Source organism: Anguilla anguilla, chromosome 13 (genome assembly GCF_013347855.1).
Source record: "Anguilla anguilla isolate fAngAng1 chromosome 13, fAngAng1.pri, whole genome shotgun sequence".
In the NCBI taxonomy this organism is placed as follows: domain Eukaryota; kingdom Metazoa; phylum Chordata; class Actinopteri; order Anguilliformes; family Anguillidae; genus Anguilla; species Anguilla anguilla.
In genome coordinates, this window is record NC_049213.1 from 11575114 (window position 1) to 11597289 (window position 22176).

The 22176-nt window shown below is 44.0% G+C and overlaps 1 protein-coding gene across 5 annotated transcripts in view; it reads left to right on the forward strand.

The window, feature by feature from the left end:
• Window positions 1-9730, forward strand: part of agap2 (ArfGAP with GTPase domain, ankyrin repeat and PH domain 2) — a 35953-nt gene extending 26223 nt beyond the window's left edge. Inside the window, exons 7-19 of one of the 5 annotated variants that reach the window (XM_035388444.1) lie at window positions 956-1077; window positions 2422-2583; window positions 3006-3089; window positions 3183-3287; window positions 3736-3895; window positions 4976-5098; window positions 5210-5347; window positions 6042-6101; window positions 6609-6760; window positions 6882-6972; window positions 7078-7300; window positions 8670-8946; window positions 9462-9668. In XM_035388444.1, coding sequence (XP_035244335.1) covers window positions 956-1077; window positions 2422-2583; window positions 3006-3089; window positions 3183-3287; window positions 3736-3895; window positions 4976-5098; window positions 5210-5347; window positions 6042-6101; window positions 6609-6760; window positions 6882-6972; window positions 7078-7300; window positions 8670-8946; window positions 9462-9668 — 1904 coding nt within the window. Of the gene's footprint in view, window positions 1-955; window positions 1078-2421; window positions 2584-3005; window positions 3090-3182; window positions 3288-3735; window positions 3896-4975; window positions 5099-5209; window positions 5348-6041; window positions 6102-6608; window positions 6761-6881; window positions 6973-7077; window positions 7301-8669; window positions 8947-9461 lie in introns of all 5 variants that reach the window. The other 4 variants (XM_035388441.1, XM_035388445.1, XM_035388442.1 and 1 more) reach the window with 4 other exon arrangements.
• The last annotated feature ends 12446 nt before the right edge of the window (window positions 9731-22176 follow it).

Here is a 22176-nt window from a genome sequence, read left to right on the forward strand (position 1 = left end):
ACACTGGCTGTCTGCGGATTATATAAAAACTGTGCTTGTTTGGTCAATTTTTTTTGGTCAAAGCAAAATTAGCATGTGGTTTCCAATGACCTTCTTTTCTGTATTTACAGCATATTACAGTCTGTTGTCTTATATTGCATTACTGGTAGTTTTGCACCTTCACAGGCCCGGTTCCCCACCCGCTGTACTACACTGACTTCCTCAACCAATAACAGCTGTCTGAAAACACATTACAGAGTAACGTAATTACCAGCTAATTAGTCACTAATTACAATTACTAGATAATTGAATTCCTTTTCAATTATCTGTACATCTGCGGTGACATTTTACGGTTAGCGTTGCTGTCGGCAGGTAACACCATTTCATTGCTGCAGGTGGTACGTACGAACCTATAACCTCAATGTTACTGAAAACTGCAGCCCGTTTCAAAGCTCTCCAAACTGAATTTGTGAAGAGAAAGCTTTGCATATGCTTTTGAGTCTAAGATAAGGAAGGTTACTGATTGAATCCAGGACCCTCATCCATAGACTTTTCCGGGGTAAGGGGTGCTTGCTCTCTGAACAGTTTCGCTTTATCTCGTGATGAATACGGTTAGCCTGATGACCGGGGAAACCCGATCCCAGATCAGCAGTCCTAATCGGACGCCTTATGAATGCGGACCCATTATAGTGGACCTCATCAGTGCGAAACAGGGACATAACAGGGAATGGGCTGACTCTTTCACACAGGCACGCTGCGCGAGTAATCAGAGTTTAATCCCATTCCGTTTCCTCGGGTAAATGAGGACCAAATTACGGAACTCTGGGCGGGTTGGAAAGTGCAAATGTAATTTCCCCCGTTCCGGCGATTGCTTTGGAAGCGGAGATAACGAGGCGCGGTGCATGAGCGTGAGTGCCGGAGGTCGCGGCGTACCTGTGGGAAGGAAGTGACTCACCCGCCTTTGCCTCGTTCACAGCTGCTCAGAAGATAGTGGCGGTGAAGAAGCAAGCGCTCCTCCTGGCGTCCTGCAAGTCCCTGCCCAACTCCCCCAGCCATTCGGGGGGCTCCACTCCCCTCTCCGGAGCCTTTCCTGGACAGGTAACGCGCCCAAAAACTAACCCCATTGTCACTGTTTATGTCCCATCCCCCCGCTTTTATGATACGGCCTGTATGCCATTTTGTGACACCGAGGAATCCATTTTGGGTGGCTGTGACTGCGTGTCAGTAGATCGAGTAAAGGATTTGGATGTATTGCTAAAAGAACTCTAATCTGTCGCTCATCTCAGACTGGCCTTTCTCTGCTATCGTCCACGTGTCACATTAGGACTCCTTGTCTCCAGCTTTCGATATCTTCACTGTTCAAATCTTCACAATCTTCTCTCCTTCTCCGACACCCCCTTGCCTCCCTTGCTGTCCTGTTTCTGTCAAATGCAAGTTCATACTCAGATTGTGAAGCAAGATGAAAAGAGTGCTCAGAATGAAAGATATAAACCCATGACATGCCGTGCGTATACTAGAACATATGGCACGAGAATGGTGATCGGACCAAGGTTTTCCCCCCAGAAGTGCCATATATTCTTGAATATGTACTAGCATGGATTATATATCTTATAACCATAGCTGCAACTAAAATGCATGGAAAAAATCAAAATAAAACAGTATTTAAATAAATGTATAAATTTTATTCAAGTACAAAACTAAAACAATTACTGTATGTACACATCTGCGACTTAACTAAATATAGTTCCTCTGGTAACGGTAGATGGCCCTAGAGTTTGGATTCTACCGAGTTTTCTATCACTATCAGCTATCAGAAACATAAGAAAAGAGCAAAGACCTTTAACAATAATAAACAAAGTACACATTAATGGTTGAGATGACACATTTAGCTACCAGTATCACGAGCAGACAGTCAGCTGTGTCATTTACTGTAATCCATTTAGCTATGCTACATTCATATTTCTAAACTTAAAAAATATTTCTCCCCTAACCACAAAAATTATGATGAACTGTAATGGGGCAAAATATTCAGAATACTGTGCCTCACAAATATAATGCACGGCTGTCAAATAATAAGAATTTGGTATTCATATAATGTATAATGTAACTACAAATGTGGGCAGCGAGGTGGTCATTGGAAGAAAAGGATGCTTCTCATTAAATGAATCAAGAAAAAGCACTCAAATTTTTAAACTTAATTTCCAAAGCTTCCAAGTCACTGTTCATTGAGGGAGGAGAAAGTGAAGTTTAAAGCCTGTTTTCTAGGCTTATGTTCACATGCATTAAATTTGACAAACATCTTTTAAAAATCGCAACGGTCTCAGCACAAAATGGCCTCCGTCGCAGAGCGGACACCGGCCTTCACACTCCGTGCCGTAACGGAGGAAACACTATCGCTGCGATAGTTTCACTTCACTCTCCGTCCGTCTCTCTCTCCCTCAGGCCAGTAATGGAGGCCAGAGCAGTGACTACTCCTCCTCTCTGCCCTCCACCCCTGTCATCAGCCACAAGGAGATGAGGGGGGTGTCGGGAGGTGAAGCAGGGGGGAGCGCCACCCCGGGGCCGCAGCGGAGCACCCCCCGCCGCCGCACCTCCCGCTTCACGGTCAGCCACGGCCCCCCTGAACACCTCGAATCTCTTACCCTCTCTGTCCCACCTCAGTTATTCACATGCTTTATTTATCTGCCAGCCATCCAGCGTAACTGCCCCTTTTCACAACATCGCAGCAAGGTCGTGGTTATTGATTTGGACGTCGTGGAAAGACAGAGAAGCATCGTGTTCTCTTTGTCAGGTCGCAGACCTGTCCCTAAAATGTGTGTGGACAGAACGACCCATTTTCAACGTAGCTGAAATGTTGTGGCTTGGAGTGATGAAATGCAAAGATGGTGAAGATAAACTTGTTCACAAAAGTTGCTACAATGTTGTGAGAAGCTGCAATAACAGAGTGTGTGTATGGCTCAATGTATTCAGCTCAAATTTTGCGTATGTTCTCTTCATACATCCTTTCCCTCGATCTTTTGCTCCAGAACCGGCGCGGCAGCGACTCGGAGAAGAGGGCTGCCGATGGTAAAGGGGACGTGGGCAGCGGGCGGTCGATCCCCATCAAACAGGTCAGTGCAGCGTCCTCCCCTGCGGCGGACCCGACCCTCGATTTAGCCCCTCCCCCCCCACGAAGTGACTGACGTCTGTCTCCATGGCCACAGAGCATCCTGCTGAAGCGCAGCGGAAACTCCCTCAACAAGGAATGGAAGAAGAAGTATGTTACCCTGTCCAACAACGGCATGCTGTCCTACCACTCGAGCGTCAACGTGAGTCTACGCGAGCATTTGGGACAGGAAGTCAGAAAAATGACACTTCAGAGTAAAAGCAATGTCAAATGCAAACATTCCCCTCGTGTTATCATATGTGAATGGTACTTAAGTTTAATGCTGTACAATTGCTCATACACTTGAATGGCAACGGCAGCATCTTGCATCTTAACTGAGTTTGTTCCAGAGCCCTCTAGTGGTCGTAATGGCTACTGACATGCTCTATGACATGGCCCACTCATTGCTTCCTGTTTCCTTTGGATACCGATGTGCCCCGTCTTATAATGTCCTTTAATAATAATAATAATAAGTTTATTTTATATAGCGCTTTCCATGAACTCAAAGACGCTTAAAAAAAGATGCTTTCTCAGTAGCTCAGGAGTACAGGCCAGTATAATATGGATTTGTATGTGTTGCTGGTGTAGCTGACCGTGTTCTTCCGTGGCAGGACTACATGCTGAATAATCACGGGAAGGAGATAGACTTGTTGCGTGTGACGGTCAAGGTGCCGGGGAAACGGCCACCGCGTGCTGTGACTTCCTGTGGCCCCGCCCCCGGCCTCAACGGATTGGTCAAGGACATGCCTGGGCCCGACGGGGCAAGTGCAGGTGACATGTAACTCTCATATATGCCATTTGGATATTTGATGACCAGTATTTGTGATACTAAGCAATTAGGTGCGGTGTGATTTTATTTAAGCTTGTTTCATGTGAATGTCTGTTTTAGGGGTGTGCAGAGACGTCATTATCTGTATCTGTATCTGTTCAACCAACACAATTATCTGTATCTGTTCAACCAACAAAATGATCTGTCTGTGTATCTGTATTCGGACAGAAGACAGGAAGTGGGCGTGGTTTATACAGGAAGTCGCGTTAAATCAGGCAAATGTTGTATTTTCTAACCTAATATTCATTGGCAATGCAATGGCATATAATTAATTATGAAATATATTTCCACATCCTCATATTGTACTTTTCATCTCCCTCTCTCTTTTTTATTTTTAACTAAACTAAGTTTTATGAACTATCTGAACCCCAGCACCCCCCCCCCCCCCTTTAACTGGAGTACATTGAACAATCAGAAACAGAAAAAAATGTTTTATAAATCGAAAGATTCTGTTTTGCATTGGAAATAGAAACTATTTACAGTAAAGATATATAGACACATATCCTTCAGTTGAAGGGAATAATCTTAACTTTCAATGATGCTGCGTCCGCGTTTCTTTATGTGTTAACATTACTGCAGTTCGCTAGGGAAACGTGAATTGCTTTACAACAGTAATTAGCCTACATAACAGTAATAGCCTACATGAACTTTTTTTTGCCTGTTTTTTATTTTATTTATTTTTTACCCTACTGAACTGAAATTCCTTGCAAAAAATGTTTTCTCTGAGCAAATGGATTAGAATTCAAGAATATAATTTTTTTCCATTCTGTTGTGTATCATATAACACTTGTTTTGAATTATTTATTTTATACGGCCTTTTTTTGCCATTAAGTTTCCAGGGCACTATACGTGGACACAATGCAGGTGTCCAGTTACTACATTATTGATCAGGATTTCAGCCTGTTGTAGTAATGTGGGGGTTGGGTGGTGTTTTTAGAAAATAAGAATGGTGTGCTTTTAAAAAATGATGTTCATGTACTTCATAAGAGCTATGGGTGACTTGTTGTTCTTTCTTTTGGCAGCTCCTACATTTCCCAGTAGCCTCCTGCCAGTAGAAGAGGGGAGTGGGAGTGGCGTGTCACCAAGAGGGGATAAGGGGGCACAGAAGTGCCCCTCATCACTTCCAAGCAAGGCGCAAAGTGTGGGTATGTGGATATATACTTTTAACAACCAATAAAGTCATATTTTATTCTTTTATTTGTCATGTGGTGTCTGATTCTACTTCACAGAAACATGTTTTTGTGTCCTTGCATCAGACTCAGCCATTGAAACAGTATCCAGTCCCCCCTCTGCAAAAGACCTGGCTCCAGCCTCCCCAATGATTGACAGGAAGAAACACAGAAGGAAGAAAAGCATGAACCAGAAAGGCGATGCTGCCATTGGACAAGCTGAGGGTGAGTAGCCAATCATGCAGTATGATTGATGTCATAAAGGACAGGATAGGAGGAGACAGCAGGTTGCATATAATGTGACAGAACCAGCTAAGAGACTCCTCCCAGTAGAAAACTGCAGAAGGATATGGCTAACCAATGAGTGCAGTGGAGAAAAGCATCAGTCAGATAATCAGATCAGAGAAATTTCTATGTATGAAAATATAATTAAACGTGGACACTGGCCGCACTTGCTTAGACATTTATATGTTTGTTTATATATGCACTTGTTATATGAGTTCAGAAAAAACTAATCGGAACTACTAAAAATAGTCAGAGCAAACCTCAATGATGGCTGCATCTAGACAGGAAGGCACATGCATGACAATAAAGGAAACAATGAAGTATTGCAGACAAGTATTGCGTATTCGGGGTCCAACGTTGAAGAATGATTTGCGAAGTGATGAATTATGATGCAAATATTAAAATAAAAATGTTGTAAGGAGAGAAAATGGCAATTAAGAATGAGAGTTGGAGTGAGCGTACTGGCTTTGTGCTTTTATCTCTTTGCTCAAGGCCAAAGCGTTTCTACTGCGGACTTGCCGATGTCTGCTTCTCGCTTCCTCTTTAATTACCTCTCCCCTCTTCTCTCTTTGTCTCTAATTCTCTCTCCTCCTTCGCCTTTCTGGAACAACACGCTAATCCCTTCGCTCCGCAGCCAAGCGCAAAATGTGGAAATTAAAAAGCTTTGGTAGTTTGAGAAACATTTACAAGACAGGTAACGGGGAACTGGGAGGGTAGAGCATGGCGCCAACCCATTGTGTCCGTCTGTCTGTGGCTGATTTTCAAAAGCAAGATTCAGCCGAATATGACGGGGTTTTTTTCCCATGCCCAGTCTATCACCAGTTTCATCACGGTGTCCATGTGTCCCTTGACTCTCATTGCATATGACATTGTACATTTCAAAGATGCACATGTTACATTAGGTGTGAGCCCATTTTTGCATGCATGACTGTTTGTATGTGTGAGCGTACATGTTTGTGTTTACCTGCATGTCTTTCTGTGTGTGTGTGTGTGTGTGTGTGCATGTGTGTTTTCATTTACATGTATGTGTGCATGTGTTGGGGGCGTGTGTCAGATGACGTTTGATGGTGAGAATTGAATGCCTGCCACTGTTGTGAGTACAGTGTGTGTATATACAGTGTGAGAGTTTGCGTGAAATCCTTTCACAACGTCTGGATGCATGCAGCCATTTGTCAGCGATGTCTCTCTTTGCACTTTTCAGACGAGGAAAATTTTGACTTCATGATCGTGTCGAGCACGGGCCAGACATGGCACTTCGAGGCCCAGAGCATGGAGGAGCGGGACGCCTGGGTCCAGGCCATCGAGAGCCAGATCCTGGCCAGCCTGCAGTCCTGTGAGAGCAGCAGAAACAAGGTGAGTCCCAGGCTGCGGTGTGGCCTACTAGCGTTTAGCTGGGGACCGGACTTGCCCTAAACTTACAGAAACTGTGTGTGTGTGTGTGCCCGTGTGTGTGTATGTCTGTGTGTGTGAACAGGCTCGGAGGAACAGCCAGAGTGAAGCAGTAGCACTGCAGGCTATTCGTAACGCCAAGGGCAACAGCCTGTGTGTGGATTGCGAAGCGCCAAGTAAGTGCCGATCGCCCGACCTTGTTTCATCTCGTGCTCTCTTTCGCTCTACACGTGCCGTAGATAGCCTTGGTTCAGCACTGACCCCCCTCCTCTCCCCCTCAGACCCCACGTGGGCCAGCCTGAATTTGGGGGCGCTGATCTGCATCGAGTGCTCGGGGATCCACCGTAACCTGGGGACCCACCTGTCGCGCGTGCGCTCGCTGGACCTGGACGACTGGCCGCGCGAGCTCACCCTGGTCCTCAGCGCCATCGGCAACCACACCGCCAACAGCATCTGGGAGAGCCGCACCCTGGGCCGCCAGAAGCCCACGCCGGACTCCACGCGGTGAGAACCGGAGATCACTGGTCTAGGATCAGTGTCTTCCAGAGTGCTCAGGGAATATTGCACCCACTAACCACTGATCTAGGATCAGTGCCTTCCAGAGTGCTCAGGGAATATTGCACCCACTAACCACTGGTCTAGGATCAGTGTGCTCCAGAGTGCTCAGGGAATATTGCACCCACTAACCACTGATCTAGGATCAGTGTGCTCCAGAGTACTCAGGGAATATTGCACCCACTAACCACTGATCTAGGATCAGTGTCCTCCAGAGTGCTCAGGGAATATTGCACCCACTAACCACTGATCTAGGATCAGTGCCTTCCAGAGTGCTCAGGGAATATTGCACCCACTAACCACTGATCTAGGATCAGTGTGCTCCAGAGTGCTCAGGGAATATTGCACCCACTAACCACTGATCTAGGATCAGTGTCCTCCAGAGTGCTCAGGGAATATGGCACCCACTAACTACTGATCTAGGATCAGTGTCCTCCAGAGTGCTCAGGGAATATTGCACCCACTAACCACTGATCTAGGATCAGTGTCCTCCAGAGTGGCCACGGTATATTAGGCCCCCAAGCATTGACATAGGGTCACTTCTCAAGATTAGCCAGGGTAGATTATGACACGAAGCACTGATCTAGGGTTGATGTCCTGCTGAGCAGGATTTGGATTTGGATTATTATTATCCATTATTTGGATTATTCCCCAAAGCTTTCATCTGGGATCAGTGCCATCCTTTTACATAAAACAGCGCATAGAAATATGTACCTTTCTAATGAAACAAAATTTCTAAAAAATATTCACATTTCCAGAGAGAATCTGTGTTTCATGAAATAGTAAACAGCCACAGAGGTGAACGATATAGCGAACCACATTTGTGACACGTAAAACAAGAAAGACTGCTGCCATGGTGATGATCTTTCATCTTTGTTTTGATCATACCTGATGTGGTAGGAAACATCCAAGCATCGGGGGGCATGTGAAATGCTTCCAGGAAAAAAAAAAAAACGTCACTGATATCTGATAAGACGGCCAATCAGCAGCAAAGCCTTGCAGCTTCTATGTGGTTGAAAAAGGAAATCACATGATCACATAGAAGCTGTACGACCTTGCTGCTGATTGGCTGTCTTCTCAAGACCCGATAGTATCAGTAATTCGTTTTTTACCAGAATCATTTCACTTGGCCTCTGACATTTGGTTGTTTAAGACCACATCAGGTAAGACTGCATATTATGCCCACTGGCGGTGGTTATTCTTATTACGCTTTAAAAAACTGTGATTCGATATATCGCGCAGCCCTACTCTTGATTCGCCCATGGCCGTCGCTGCGGTAACAACCTCTGTCCCCCGCGCGCGCCCTCCTGCGTTTCAGGGAGGAGAGGGAGTCGTGGATCCGGGCCAAGTACGAGCAGCGGGTGTTCGTGCCCCCCCTGCCGGCGGCGGGCGGGACCCTGTCCGCCCGGCTGCTCTCCGCGGTCACCCAGAGGGACCTCCCCGCCCTGCTGCTCCTCCTGGCGCACAGCACCAAGGAGGAGATCAACGCCCCCCCGCCCCCCGTCCTGCCCGGCGGCGCCCCCCAGCAGCCCCACCCCGCCCTGCACGCCGCCTGCCAGCTCGCCGACGTGGTCATGACCCAGCTCCTTGTCTGGGTGAGCACCCCTCCTCCTCCTCCTCCTCCTCCTCCTCTTCAGTGTCTTTCCCTCCTTATTCTCGTCATCCGAGCCTTGGATGACTCATTAATCTCCAACATTCAGGCCGTGATTCAACTGTACTGACCCTGGGCTCTTCAGAGCCTTTTTTTTTGTTACATATTGTTATAAATCAAAGGCTTTCATGTTTTAGAGCTGGGGTCCCCAGTCTTATCCAGAAAGGGCCAGTGTGGGTGCACACACCTGATCATAATTCTACTAATCAAGGTGCTTAGCAATGACTCTAGTGATTGATTAGTAGAATCAGGTGTGTGCACCCACACTGGCCCTTTCTGGAACCCCAGCTCTAAAAGATGAAAAGCACCTAATTAAGAAAAATTAACAGCTTGTTAAAATTGTGGAGTTGGTGTAGAGGTTGGAACGAAAACCAGCATACACAGGGGTCCCCCAGGACCGAGTTTGAGAACCACTGCTCTACATCATCCCCCTCTCCCCTCCTCTTTTTTTTTGGGCAGTATGGCAGTGACGTGAAAGCGCGGGACACCCAGGGCCAGACGGCGCTGGCGCTGGCTCGCCGGGCGGGGAGCCAGGAGTGTGCGGACATCCTGCTGCAGCACGGCTGCCCAAACGAGCCCCCCCCGCCCGCCCTCACGCCTACCCTCTCCCGAAAGAGCAGCAGCACCAGCCTGAGCCGTACCAACTCCAGGAGAGGGGTGTCCTAACATCTCTCCCCCTGAAGCAAAGCAAGAGTAGCACAGGACTAAAGGGAGGCGGGGGGGTGATTGGGGGGGGGGGGGGGGGGGGGGGAGTCATCAAGCACTCCCACATACACACAAACGATGGTGTGTTTATCTGCATCTGTGTGTGTGTGCGTGTGCGTGTGAGGCCTTGAGGGTATGTGTAATCCACTCTCCTGGACATAGTAGCTTAATAAGGACAGGAAGACAAAGATCTGAATCGCAGACAAGGACAACATAATGAAGAGAGCTTCTCTCAGTATTACGAGGAAAACTGTGTTGTTACACGTCCCTCCTTAAAGGGCACAGAAACATTTTTGCTCAGCCATGAAGAAGCAATAGATTTTTTTTGCCACTATTGTCTCTGCCTTCATACTGCCTTGTAGAGACAAGCGTCGGTTAGGAAGCTTAGGAAGGTACCACAAGCTGTGAAGCAGAGGGGTGAGATATTGCTGGAACGAGTCCCCCGAGCGAGGGAGCTGTTTTGGTTTCTCTGTGGCGATAATCCAATGGGAACGGGTCTGCTGGGCCCGTGGAGCTGTACATTACATCTGCAGAGTGCGTGTCATGGAGTCTGACTCCGCCCTTCCTCCTGAACCGCTCGAAGTCCCAGGGATGATTTAAGGAGAGGTGGCTCATTCTTCATGGACAAAACAAGCTTGAAGCTAAGGACCAGTACTGTGACTGTGTGTTTGTGTGTGTGTGTGTGTACGCTTGTGTGTGCTCGTGTGTGTGTGTGCTGAAATGAACATGTGTGTATTATGTGTGCGGGGTGTATGCGTATATGAACTTGCATGTGGTGTTTGCGTATTCAGACTGGGTATGTTTGTATGTTTGTTTGTATGTGTATGTGGATGCCATGTGTGCTATTGAAAAGCGTGTGTGTTGGGTGTACATGTATGGAGTGTGTGTGTATGAGTGTAAGGTGAGTAAATGCCTGTAGGGCGTGTGTGTGTGTGTGTATGAATAGGTGTGTCGTGGGGGTGCGTATATAAGTGGGTGTGTGTGAGAGTGGGATATGTGTGTGTGTGTGGGGTGAGTGTGTATGTGTGTATGTGTGTGTGTGTGTGTGTATGTGTGGGGTGAGTGTGTGTGTGTGTGTGTGTGTGTGCTCACAGTTAAACATTGCCCCTGCTTTCACGGTGGAATGAGATCAGGAAACTGAAGCCCTGTGTGGACAAACGGCCAGTGGCATCACAGCCACAGGAAGCATCACTTCAGGGGCGGTCCACATCAGTCTCCACGCGTGCTGAACTCCGCCCACCAGTCGCCAGGCCGCACCACGGCAGTGACTCTGCCGGGACCCTCCGCGCTGCCGGCGCCCGCCCGCTTCTCCAGGTACCGGCTGAGAACGACGGGCTCGGCTCTGGCCTCAGAATACGGGAGTGTGCGCTGGGAGAAACCGGCGCCAAACAGACTCGCCGGGCAGCACTGGGGATATTCGGTGGTGCTCGGGGCTTAACGCCGATCTGGAATCCGGAACGAAAGGAAAACTGCAATAATCCAGCTCATCACAGGAAGTGACATATTAACATTCAGTGCCGCGTCTCCTTGCATTTAAGACACCACTGATCCCCTTCGAAAAACAACGCAGACGGAGAAAAAAAGAGTGTCCTTGCTTTTTTTAAAAGTAAATTGCATCATGCAATTAATCTCCCCGCATTTAGGGGTGAAGTAATTTAAAGGGGTGAGCAGTGGTTTACCTCGTTAGAAAAATAAATGTTGCTTTAATTTCTTTTTTTCCCCAAAGGGAGGAAAGCTGGAGCCAATTCTGAAATGAATAAACAGCTGGAAACAAAACTGAGGAAGATCCCTCCCTCTATTGTCCCATTATTTTTCCTCATGAGCCCAACGCATTGCACTGAGTTTGCAGTCGAGTGTAGAGCGCTCTAAGTTATGAAGCATTACAGTGAAAAACAACATTTTATAGATAAATATTGCCCTACATCCTACGCAAAACAGATTTAAGATTGAGAATTGTACTTTAAGAAAGACAGAAGTATTGTAAAGATACAAATATATATATATAACTATATTGTTATTACTACTGTTGCTGTATATGTTGCCATGGTTCTTGATAATGTACTGTATGTACAAGATTGTAACTGTATGTAATGATGTTTGTATGTGTCTAGGACTTGTTTGTAACCGTACAGGGTTATGAGTAGCTATTAAGAAATGTGCATCAGCTGTGATGTTTTTTTTAGTGGGTTTATTATTATTAATAATAATAATATTATTTCTAAGATGAGCAATGTTCCTGTATAGCACTTTTTTCTTTTTTACTGATCTTTTCTGGCCTGGTTCCATTGAACTGGAATGTGGTCTCCCAGATGTCTCTTGTATGAACTCAAAATGTACTGTATGATAAGCAATCTGAGAGTTGCGTCCATCTGTAGTTTTCATTTGACTTTGATCCAGCTGGAGCGTGTAGAGGCATATCCACTCATTGGGCCTCATTTATTTTTTCTTAAAACCCTGCATAGATTTATGCGTAATCAGAAACGAACTTACAAATTCCACCGGAATTATCAAGCGCTCATTGACAGCTTTTTCCATATCCATGTGCATTTGCTGATTAATATCAATGTGAAAGTGCGTGGGGGTGCTCTAGGCTGGTGAGTCGAGGGGTACTAACACAAGATGGGGGTCACAGTCAGATGACTGGTCAATGAGAGGCTTTATTTTCTTGAGCAGGCAAGCACAAGGTACAGTACTGTGCAAAAGTCTTAGGCACCTGTGAAAAAAATGCTGTACAGCTAAGATGCTTTGAAAAATAATTAAATGAAAGGTTATAAATATCGAAAAAATAATATAAAGAGCAGTAAATAGTTAAAAACTAAATAAAATCAATGTTTGGTGTGACCACCCTTAGCCTTTAAAACTACATCAATTCTCTTAGGTACACTGTCCTGCAGTTTTATAAGAAAACTGACTGGTAGATTGTTCCAAGCATTTTTATTTAATTTTTTATTTAACAAAATACAAAATGCATCTGTAAAATTTCATTTTTTGGAAAATTCATGTTTGGAAATCTCAAATTTGTTCTTTTCTACTGACACACTAATGCAGAAAACAAAAAATAAACATCTAAGACCAAATATATACTATATATCATATTTAAAAATCTAGGGTGCCTAAAACTTTTGCACAGTACTGTATGTGTACTTTTTTGCATGGACGCATCATTAGTGAATGAATGGAGAAAAAAGGTATAAATGCACAGGTGCATTAATCACTAAATCCTTAAAGGGACAGAGCACTTTCTTGCATGGCCGCCCCCAAATATGTGCAGTATATTTGAACAAATTAGAAAGTCACTGCCAGGCGATTTGATTGCCATCACACTTAAGTTCAAAGGGCCTCCCTCTGCGAGCTACAGATCTTCAGAATGACATCAGGAATGGGTCTACGTCGACGCCCTCAGCGAGGTGAAGCTGAACGCATCACATTCTCATGCACTTTGTTATTCCCCAGCGCTTCTCTCTGCGGTAACCAATTTTAATGGAGAATGGCCCAAAACAGTCCACAGCGGTGGACCAAAATGGAGGTTCATGTTGACACTGATGCGCTGGGGCAAGGTCAGCCATTTTGCGGGACAACTGGGTTGACGCGCCATTTCGGACATTCTTGACCGCGCCGCTGGCGGTGCCGGATTGCCTCTCGACCGCGCAATATCCAGAAACATCGCCGGATCTCTGCCGGAATGCGCTCTGCACCTGGCTGGAGAAGCGTCTGATCATAGTCTTTGCTGAGAAGTTCAGTGCTTTGATAGCTGGTACAATGGGATAGATTGTATCAGGCTCCAAAGGCTCTGCTCTCTAAGTTCCCCTCCCATTGTAAGAAGCCCGAACACTGGGTCTGGCTCTGAAGAGCGGAGCTGTTAGCGTCTGCTTCTGGCAGTTGGTCGACCACCCTGAAGGGCCTTGATCTCTTCAGGGAAACAGTCCGACTATGCCTTCTTAAGAAGGATCATTTCTATCTCATGGAGAGGTCCGGTTGGATTATGTTCTTGCCCAACCACCCTATCGAGGGCCTGGTTGGTGACATTAATGAGGTCAGCCTAAGCAGGAATTTAGCTTGGGTCCGGGTCGTTACAGTCTTCCTTGGTTAGCAAAGCACTGCAGAAGAACGATTTCCCTTTTGATTTCTTTACCTTCATTAGGAATGGGAGACAGTGCTGTGGGCCAGTAGTGGGACGGCTGTTGCGGGTCCATGACTTCAGCCACTGGGTTGGGACGAGGCCTTAGGGATGGTGCCAAGATTATACCATATTATACCATATTCGGCATCTCTCGAATAATGCGCTCTGCCCAAATGTTTTCTCCTCTCGAATTTGGCAAATATTATTTGGATTCTGATCTTTTTTTCCTCATATCTTTGATACGTGCTTGAAAGTCAGTGACAAGTTTCTCAATTAGACACACACACATGCAGAGATACAGCAAGTGAGAGTTTCCTTTAACACTAGCTAGGCCAGAGTGAGGCCATCATGCTTTGAGGACTTCATATTTAAATTTACTCCAACGCCGTAAATGCTCTATATCCTCCTCCTTCCATGACTTTCCTAAATATTTGGGCTTTAAATAACTGCGTTTTTAAAATACGAAAAAATCTAACCGTAATGAAACAGGAAGTCTTTGCCATTTTCTTCACAAAACCCCCTGCCAGACAGTAGACTAGTGCTTTTACCCAGGTGCGAACATGTCGCTGTCTACCCCGGCACTATTTAACAACTGAATGACCGGTGCTTCGTAAAGAATTTCCCAATAAAGCGCTATCGGATCTAATTTCTCACACACAATCACACGAAACTCGTCCACTGCAATTGTGATTAATTTATAAAGCCGACGAATAGCGGGCGGTATGTCAAGGCCACTCCATTCACAACTAAAGGAGAATCATATTAAGCATAATTAACAAATTCCATTTCGATACCCAACTGGTTAAAAAATAAAAATAAAATAAAAACTCTAAGTGAGTGCCACATTTCTGAGTTCCACAGCCTGCCGGACTAAGAAATAATTCTTCATCTCCCTGTAACCTGAACTGAAAGCAATCATGTTTGGTATGGCTATCTTTTAAAATTCATGAGGAAGGTCAGAGAACAAAGTAGGCCCAATTATCTTGTACTGCTAAATAATAATTAGTGTGGTCGCCTTTGGCAAATTAAATATTTTTTGTTGTATGTTGTATGGTTAAAATGAGCTGGAATTCATGGAAAACCATAAGTCAATCAAATTAATCTCCCTAGCCCTGTCTTGCTTTTTAAAATGGTGCGATCACGCAGTGTAGACATAGGGTTCTTCCAAGACCCTCAGAACATGCCAGCTAGCTTTATAATTCGCCGTCACTCGTCACCGCATACCGTGAGTAAAACACTGAGATCTCAAGTTCTGATGAAGGGTTAATTTAGCTCTGAATATATGTGTCGCAAATAAAATCGTTGCTGTGATGTTATAGCACATACACAATACTCTGTCTCTCTGCTCATACTACAGAAACTGCTCTCTCTGTTCAGCACAAAGTCGACTTTGCATTGGCGGCAACCACACTTCACAATTTCTGCAGGAATTGTCTAGTTATTAATAATTATCCAACTAGATCAAATTTGGCTAAATATTTTACCGAAGTTATGGAAACCCACCACCCAATGGGGAAGGGGGTAGTGATATGAAGGTGTGCCCTCCAAACAGCCAATGACAGCTCAGAACTTCCACTCACCGGCCAGGTACTTTAGGTTGATGACAACAGAGGTCGGGCATCTAGGCTGATTTTTAAAGAGTTACCATAGCCTTGGTGTCTCTGCCGAATAAGCCTGGACTGCTGTGCCTTTGGACTTCCGAGTTTTTGCACCACTTCGGAACCGTATGTCTATGCCTTGAAGTAGGCCTACTGACGGTTCGTGTTAGCTTTGGAGTCGGTGTCGCCGATCATGCTCGCCTGGTCCAAGCTGCATTTTCCAGCTTTGAATTTAGCGCGTTCTGCCACCGCTGGGTCTCGGGGATCCCGTTCTCCTCCCTCTTTCCACTCCTCTCCACGCTCTGACTCGTAACTGACATCATAATTCCAAGTTTAACCTGCCGTTAGCTATCTATGCTGGCTAGTACGAGGCCACTAGCCAGGCTGCTACCGGACTGTAATCCAACTGTATGGTAAAGGCGTTTGTGAGTTGAGTGTAACTGATTTTTGTATCAGTTCATAGTGAGTGTCTGGCGGTACCCAACAGCTTGGTTGAGACAGCATATCGCATATGAACAATAATACTAATGTGTTCACGTCTGCTTCGTTACTACATTGGGATGGCAGGTATGCCATCCCGCCAAGTTACGCCTTGGCGGGGGCATGCCCCATACCTATACAGCACCGAGAGTTTGGCACTTTTCAGGGTTCCCCACAGAAATAACCACAACAGCCACAGACACTCAGCCCTTAAAAACATTAAATTCTGTACATTATGACCCCATTTCAACAGACAGATTACATAAACAACTTTACATGTCCACACAATAAAGCCCCAAACTAAGGGGATTTTGCGTTTTCTCCTTCTTCTTCTTCTCTTTCTTCTTCTTCTTCTCATTCTTATTTTTCCTGCCGCCTATCCCACTAATAACATGTCTCCCCATTGGACATTTTACCGACACCCGCCAAATCTTCACCTACAGGACCCAATGAAAAACTCGCATACGCACGCAAAATACCCATACCTTTTTACTCTGAAACATTCTCAGTACAAACAGCTAGTCTGCCTGTGACCTAGTGGGTAAGGTTACAGTCTTGGGATCACAGGGTCTTAGGTTCAAGCCCAGCTAAGAACGCGTTTCATTAACCTGCTTTTACCCTCACTAATAATTGTCTACTACTTCTCAATTATTGCTTTTGCACCATATCTACCAGCCGTTCCCCGAACGTATACACTGAATTATGACGTGCCGTCTGCACGTTCAATTATTAGCCGGCTACAATATTGCAAAGCCATATGGATTCAACGGGAGCTCTTCTGTGCTTACTCGCCTGTGTTCTTCTTTAAAACCATGGACAGGTTTGCTAATGATATTTCACACATTGCATAGCTATGTCATGGTACTGCCCTAACGAAGTGACAGACTGGTAAACCTCCAGTTGAACGATTGAATCCCGCCTTGTCCTCAGGCAGATAATTTCCTCTTTTACACTAACGTTCTCTTACGCTTATATTTGCTTTACCAAAACTCACTCACGGCCACCCATATGCATTTCATGACGGCAAATGTATTCCTTTTATTAAAAAGTTACACCAGTTCACCGCTGTGCCATTTCTACTAACTATATTTCTTCACTTGGCTACCGTACAAAACCTTCTTATCAGCAAACGCCACGTTTCTACATTCATTACATTACATTACATTACAGGCATTTGGCAGACGCTCTTATCCAGAGCGACGTACAACAAAGTGTATAACCATAACCAGGAACAAGTATGACGAAACCCCTAGAGAGAAGTACCGGTCCAAGTACAGGGAACAACCGCATAGTTCAACTTGGACCCTGATGGTTAACTGATTAACACTAACAACGAGAACGGCAACAACGCAATCTATGGAAAAATAAAAATAAATAAAAATACAAGTAGTCGTTAAGACTGGCGCATCAACTAAGTCACCTATTAAACAGCTGCCTAGTTACACCCCTAAGTTTAGTCATTTACAGGGGGGGGGGAAGGGAGGGATGGGGAGAGGTGCAGCCTGAAGAGGTGGGTCTTCAGTCGTCGTTTGAAATTGTTCACAGTCTCAGCTGTTCTGACCTCCACAGGGAGGTCATTCCACCATCGTGGGGCCAGAACAGACAGGAGACGTGTTCTGGAAGTGCAGGTGCGAAGAGGGGGAGGTGCTAGGCGTCCTGAGGTAACATTCATGTTACCTCGCCCTGTTCTCTATCTAGCCACATAACAATTACTACGTATGTACGTTCTGCAACTCCCCATTAAAACATTACATTTAAAATCATGACTCACCAATAAGTATAACTACTAGTACTGAACATGAGAAAAGCACAACAGTGCAACAGATTACACTTGTTACTTAACCCTCCACTTTAGCATTCAACATTTAATACAGACTGTTATATATACCATTTGATAAGGAAACTAAGCTCGCTCATGGTCACTTCATTTACTTGGCACTATAGTCTGTGATCATGTCAACCTTCACCTACATGCCCATTCTGCTAAAAACATATTGTTTTAACTACGCAATTTCATCATTTTGCCTAATTTATCTCACCACTGTCGTTAATTTCTCGTATGCAAAGCCTGCTGGGACATATGCGTCTGCTCCTATTCTCCACTATCAACTTTTCCGGTTCTAGTTTAACAAAACAGCAAAGAGGATGCCTACCTGCAGATAAGCCTATCAAAATGCCTTATAAACCTTACAAACACGAAAAGTGCCTCTTCACGAAATAACAGACAACGGAGCAGGACAGAAGGGTACACAAGTTCCGACCTAGGCAGCTCTAATTCTACGGGCTTGCTGATTCTTTTGTCAATCAAGGCTCGTTGGTTGCCCGTCAAATCCGTGAGTAGCCTACACACACTGCACATATTTCGCCCTTTCTGATGCGTTTACATTGGGATGGCAGGTATGCCATCCCGCCAAGTTACGCCTTGGCGGGGGCATGCCCCATACCTATACAGCACCGAGAGTTTGGCACTTTTCAGGTTTACATTTACGCCACCGCACCCTTTGTCACAGCCACTGTTTTACATATATAGCAAACCGAAACTGCTTAACGGTACACGCTCATCAGACTGTACAAATTCACACAAGGATAGCCATAATCCACAACCGTTTCTTACAGGGTCACTTCGCATTTCTCACTCTCGTAATACAACGCTTTGCAAAAAGAACTGATATCTCATAAAAAACACGTTTTCAACGTACAAAAATGCCAAGTTACTCAAAAGTATTGATATCAAAATGACGCCAAGTTACGGTACTACAAACAATATAGGCTATCTTGCCTCACCGAAATGACATAAGATGTATTTCAAAGCAATGCTACCCAATATTTCCTCAATTCTTTCAAGTCACTTGGCCCTGTGTTTTGTAATCTTACCATTTTACAATGTCATGCAAACTTTGTGTCAGATCAAACAGTCAAATATTTCCAATTGCCTCAAGGAACACATAGAAATTCATGTAGAAAACTGCTGCTGAGTAACTACAGGAAGCATATTTCTCCAGAAAACATGTTTATAGTTGCTTCTGAACTGAATTTGAGTACATGTACAAGTTATTGTATATTTGCTACGTACAATAAATACTGCATGTAAAACACATATTGTACATACATACATAGAGAACTTCTTTATCCGAATGGGGACATTTCCCTGGCAGCATCTTACATTCACATTCACGAACACACACTTATACCAAGAAACATACTATCATTCACGCAACAGAAAGGCTGGGCAGCGAAATACATACATACCAAAACATATTGGACATATACACGCCTATTCTATCAATCTTGACTGTAAGAGAGCCATCCACACATATGTTTGGCCTGTCCATGTAGTGCATGCTTATACACACAGGGCCAAGTGACTTGAAAGAATTGAGGAAATATTGGGTAGCATTGCTTTGAAATACATCTTATGTCATTTCGGTGAGGCAAGATAGCTTATATTGTTTGTAGTACCATAACTTGGCGTCATTTTGATATCAATACTTTTGAGTAACTTGGCATTTTTGTACGTTGAAAACATGATACATAATATCCAATATTATAAGAATTGGTTAATTTTCGGCATTGTCTTATTAAAGCTTATATTTTTGTATATAAGCTTTAATAAGACAATCTATTATTATTTTAGTATTTTCTTGATTGTGTTTATTGTCTCATGATGATGGAATGATCCACTTACGAGGTCAAATAGGGACATCTGAATTCATAAGTATGGAGGGAATTCACCCTCTAAACAATTTTAAGTGTTGAGGTTGGTAAAGGGTGATATCCAGTTACTTTGGGTTCAATATTCAGAGTGTTGCGCCACAAACAGGTTAACTGAAAGTGACGTCTTAATGAACAACATGCCGGCAACATATCGACATTTGGTGGCAGTTATATGTTTCATACACTGCAAACGAAGAGAAATATACAAGCTATTCATAATTTTTGTTTTTCTTATGACTGGGTTCACACTAAAAATAGTATGTAAATGAATTTATAAATAAAAAGCTTACAATCACTACGGAACATAAATAGCTACAGATTGTGTCACAAGATATATATTATTTATTCTGACTCTGATAAATGACTTTATGTTCAACAGCAGAGTTCTCATTGGCCTGTATGTGTGCCATCAGACCATGCTCTCCATTCAGTTGTTGCAAAATTGGCACTTGTACTTGTATGGGCCAACACAAACGGATGCAGGCAAAGTAGCCGGCCGGAAAACAGTAACATGAAGCTGGAAGAAGCAAGTGAAACATTTAAACATTTGTATTTACACATAATTACATTACTATTTAATCAAAAATACACTTTTCAGCTACGAAGTCATGTTCAATAAGAATAAAATAATTGAATGCAACAATGCTTACGTTATCCGGTTGATTCTGCTCTCCCAATTTAACCAATAACCTTAACACCTAAACCTAAGGTCAACCGTTACCTACCCAAACATTATTTTCCGAAGAACACCTAGCTATCCTTTAGTCCAGCTGATACGTTTCTGAGGATAACACTGCGATATCATAATAATAGTAATAACAACTTTAAGCCAGGCAGAGTTCAACTAAGCTACATAAACCGTTGATAATACAGATCAATTATCAATTTCGGTAACAATATGTTACCTTTGTATGAGAAGTAGGCTATTTTAGCCTACATTACATTACATTTTAGCCTAGAAATAAAAAGAATTAGACCTACCACAATTAAATAGAGTTAATTTGTACATTAAGTCTCCAGCTACAAGACACGCCTCCTACACGATCAGCCCCTTTCTTGCAGTCTATACTGAACTGTATACAGACAGAACTTTCCTCCTGTATCAGAACTCTCACCCATCTGGACCGATTGGGACGCATGTTTAGCTCCCCCGCCCATCCAGTTCCTGTTGACTCAGTGGTACTTCCTGCCCACGAATTCTGTGCAAAGTACGTTTGTGCATGAGCTGCTACGAGTCGATTTTGATTACAGTTTTTGGCCTTTCCGCATTTACAAGACGGATTGTCACACACAGCTGTTCTCTTGAGGTAGTAACAAACGCTAGAAGTTGGTTTGGTTGGTTTGCTTCCAAATTAATAGGTATTATTAACAAGCAGATAGCGACAGTAGTTAAGTTGCTCTTTATCACATCATGACATAATTTAATAACCTGCTACGTTGTAATTCAGATATGTGATTTAGTCATGAAAATGTGTCATAGGACATTCACAGTAACCTATATACCTAATACCTGAGAGCAAATGACCTGCTTATATACACTACACATTATCTATATACGGACTATACCATTTCTATACAATATTCAGTTATCTCAGAAGAAATTACAATATATAGTTTTACATATATAAATCATTATATACATAAATGTATTGTCTGTTGCTACTTTATATCTAATAATCACATATATAATTGGGATAAAATAAATCAATTTAATGTTTGAAGCCAGATGTGTATGTTCAAGTGATTTGTAGTATATTATGGTGGTGTGCGGGTGTGTAGCAGTGAATGTGTTTGAGTTGGCAAACCGGCAAACATAAATGGTGTTTACCATATAGCTTCATGCATCATTGTTTCCTCCAGGTACTCCGGTTTCCTCCCACAGTCCAAAGACATGCAGTTAGGCTAATTGGAGACTCCAGATTGTCCGTAGATTGTCCGCACACACCACTCAAGTGTGTGAGTGGTGTGTGCGCGCTGTGATAGATTGGCGGCCTGTCCAGGGTGTATTCCTGCCTCTCACCCAATGCATGCTGGGATAGGTTCCAGCACCCCCTGCGACCCTGCTCAGGATAAGTGAGTATAGATAATGGATGGATGGATGTTTCTAAATATTTGACAATTCATTTTTGTTTCTGCTAATTGTTAAATCATATAGTAGGAACTCATTGTGGTCTCATCTGGCCTAGGTTTCAGAGTATAATTTTTAGAATATAAAAACAATTAGAACAATAGATCTGTACAACAATCCATTTTTCATCTCCCTTCACTGGCTGCCTATATTGGCTTGCATCACATTCGAAACCTTGGTGATAGCCCATCAAGCAGCAAAAGGGACAGCTCTGTTATAGCTTCCAAAGGTCATCAGACCCTACACACCTAACATACCCTACACCTAACAGACCCTACACACCAACTTACACTACGTTATACTTATTGATTATTAAGGAGCCTCTGTGCTGTCTTGTTGGTATTGCATTTTTGTATTCCTGAGAGTAACACTGACGTTCTCCACTTCTCTACGTCACTCTGGCGACTGAAGTGTAATACGTAATAGCAT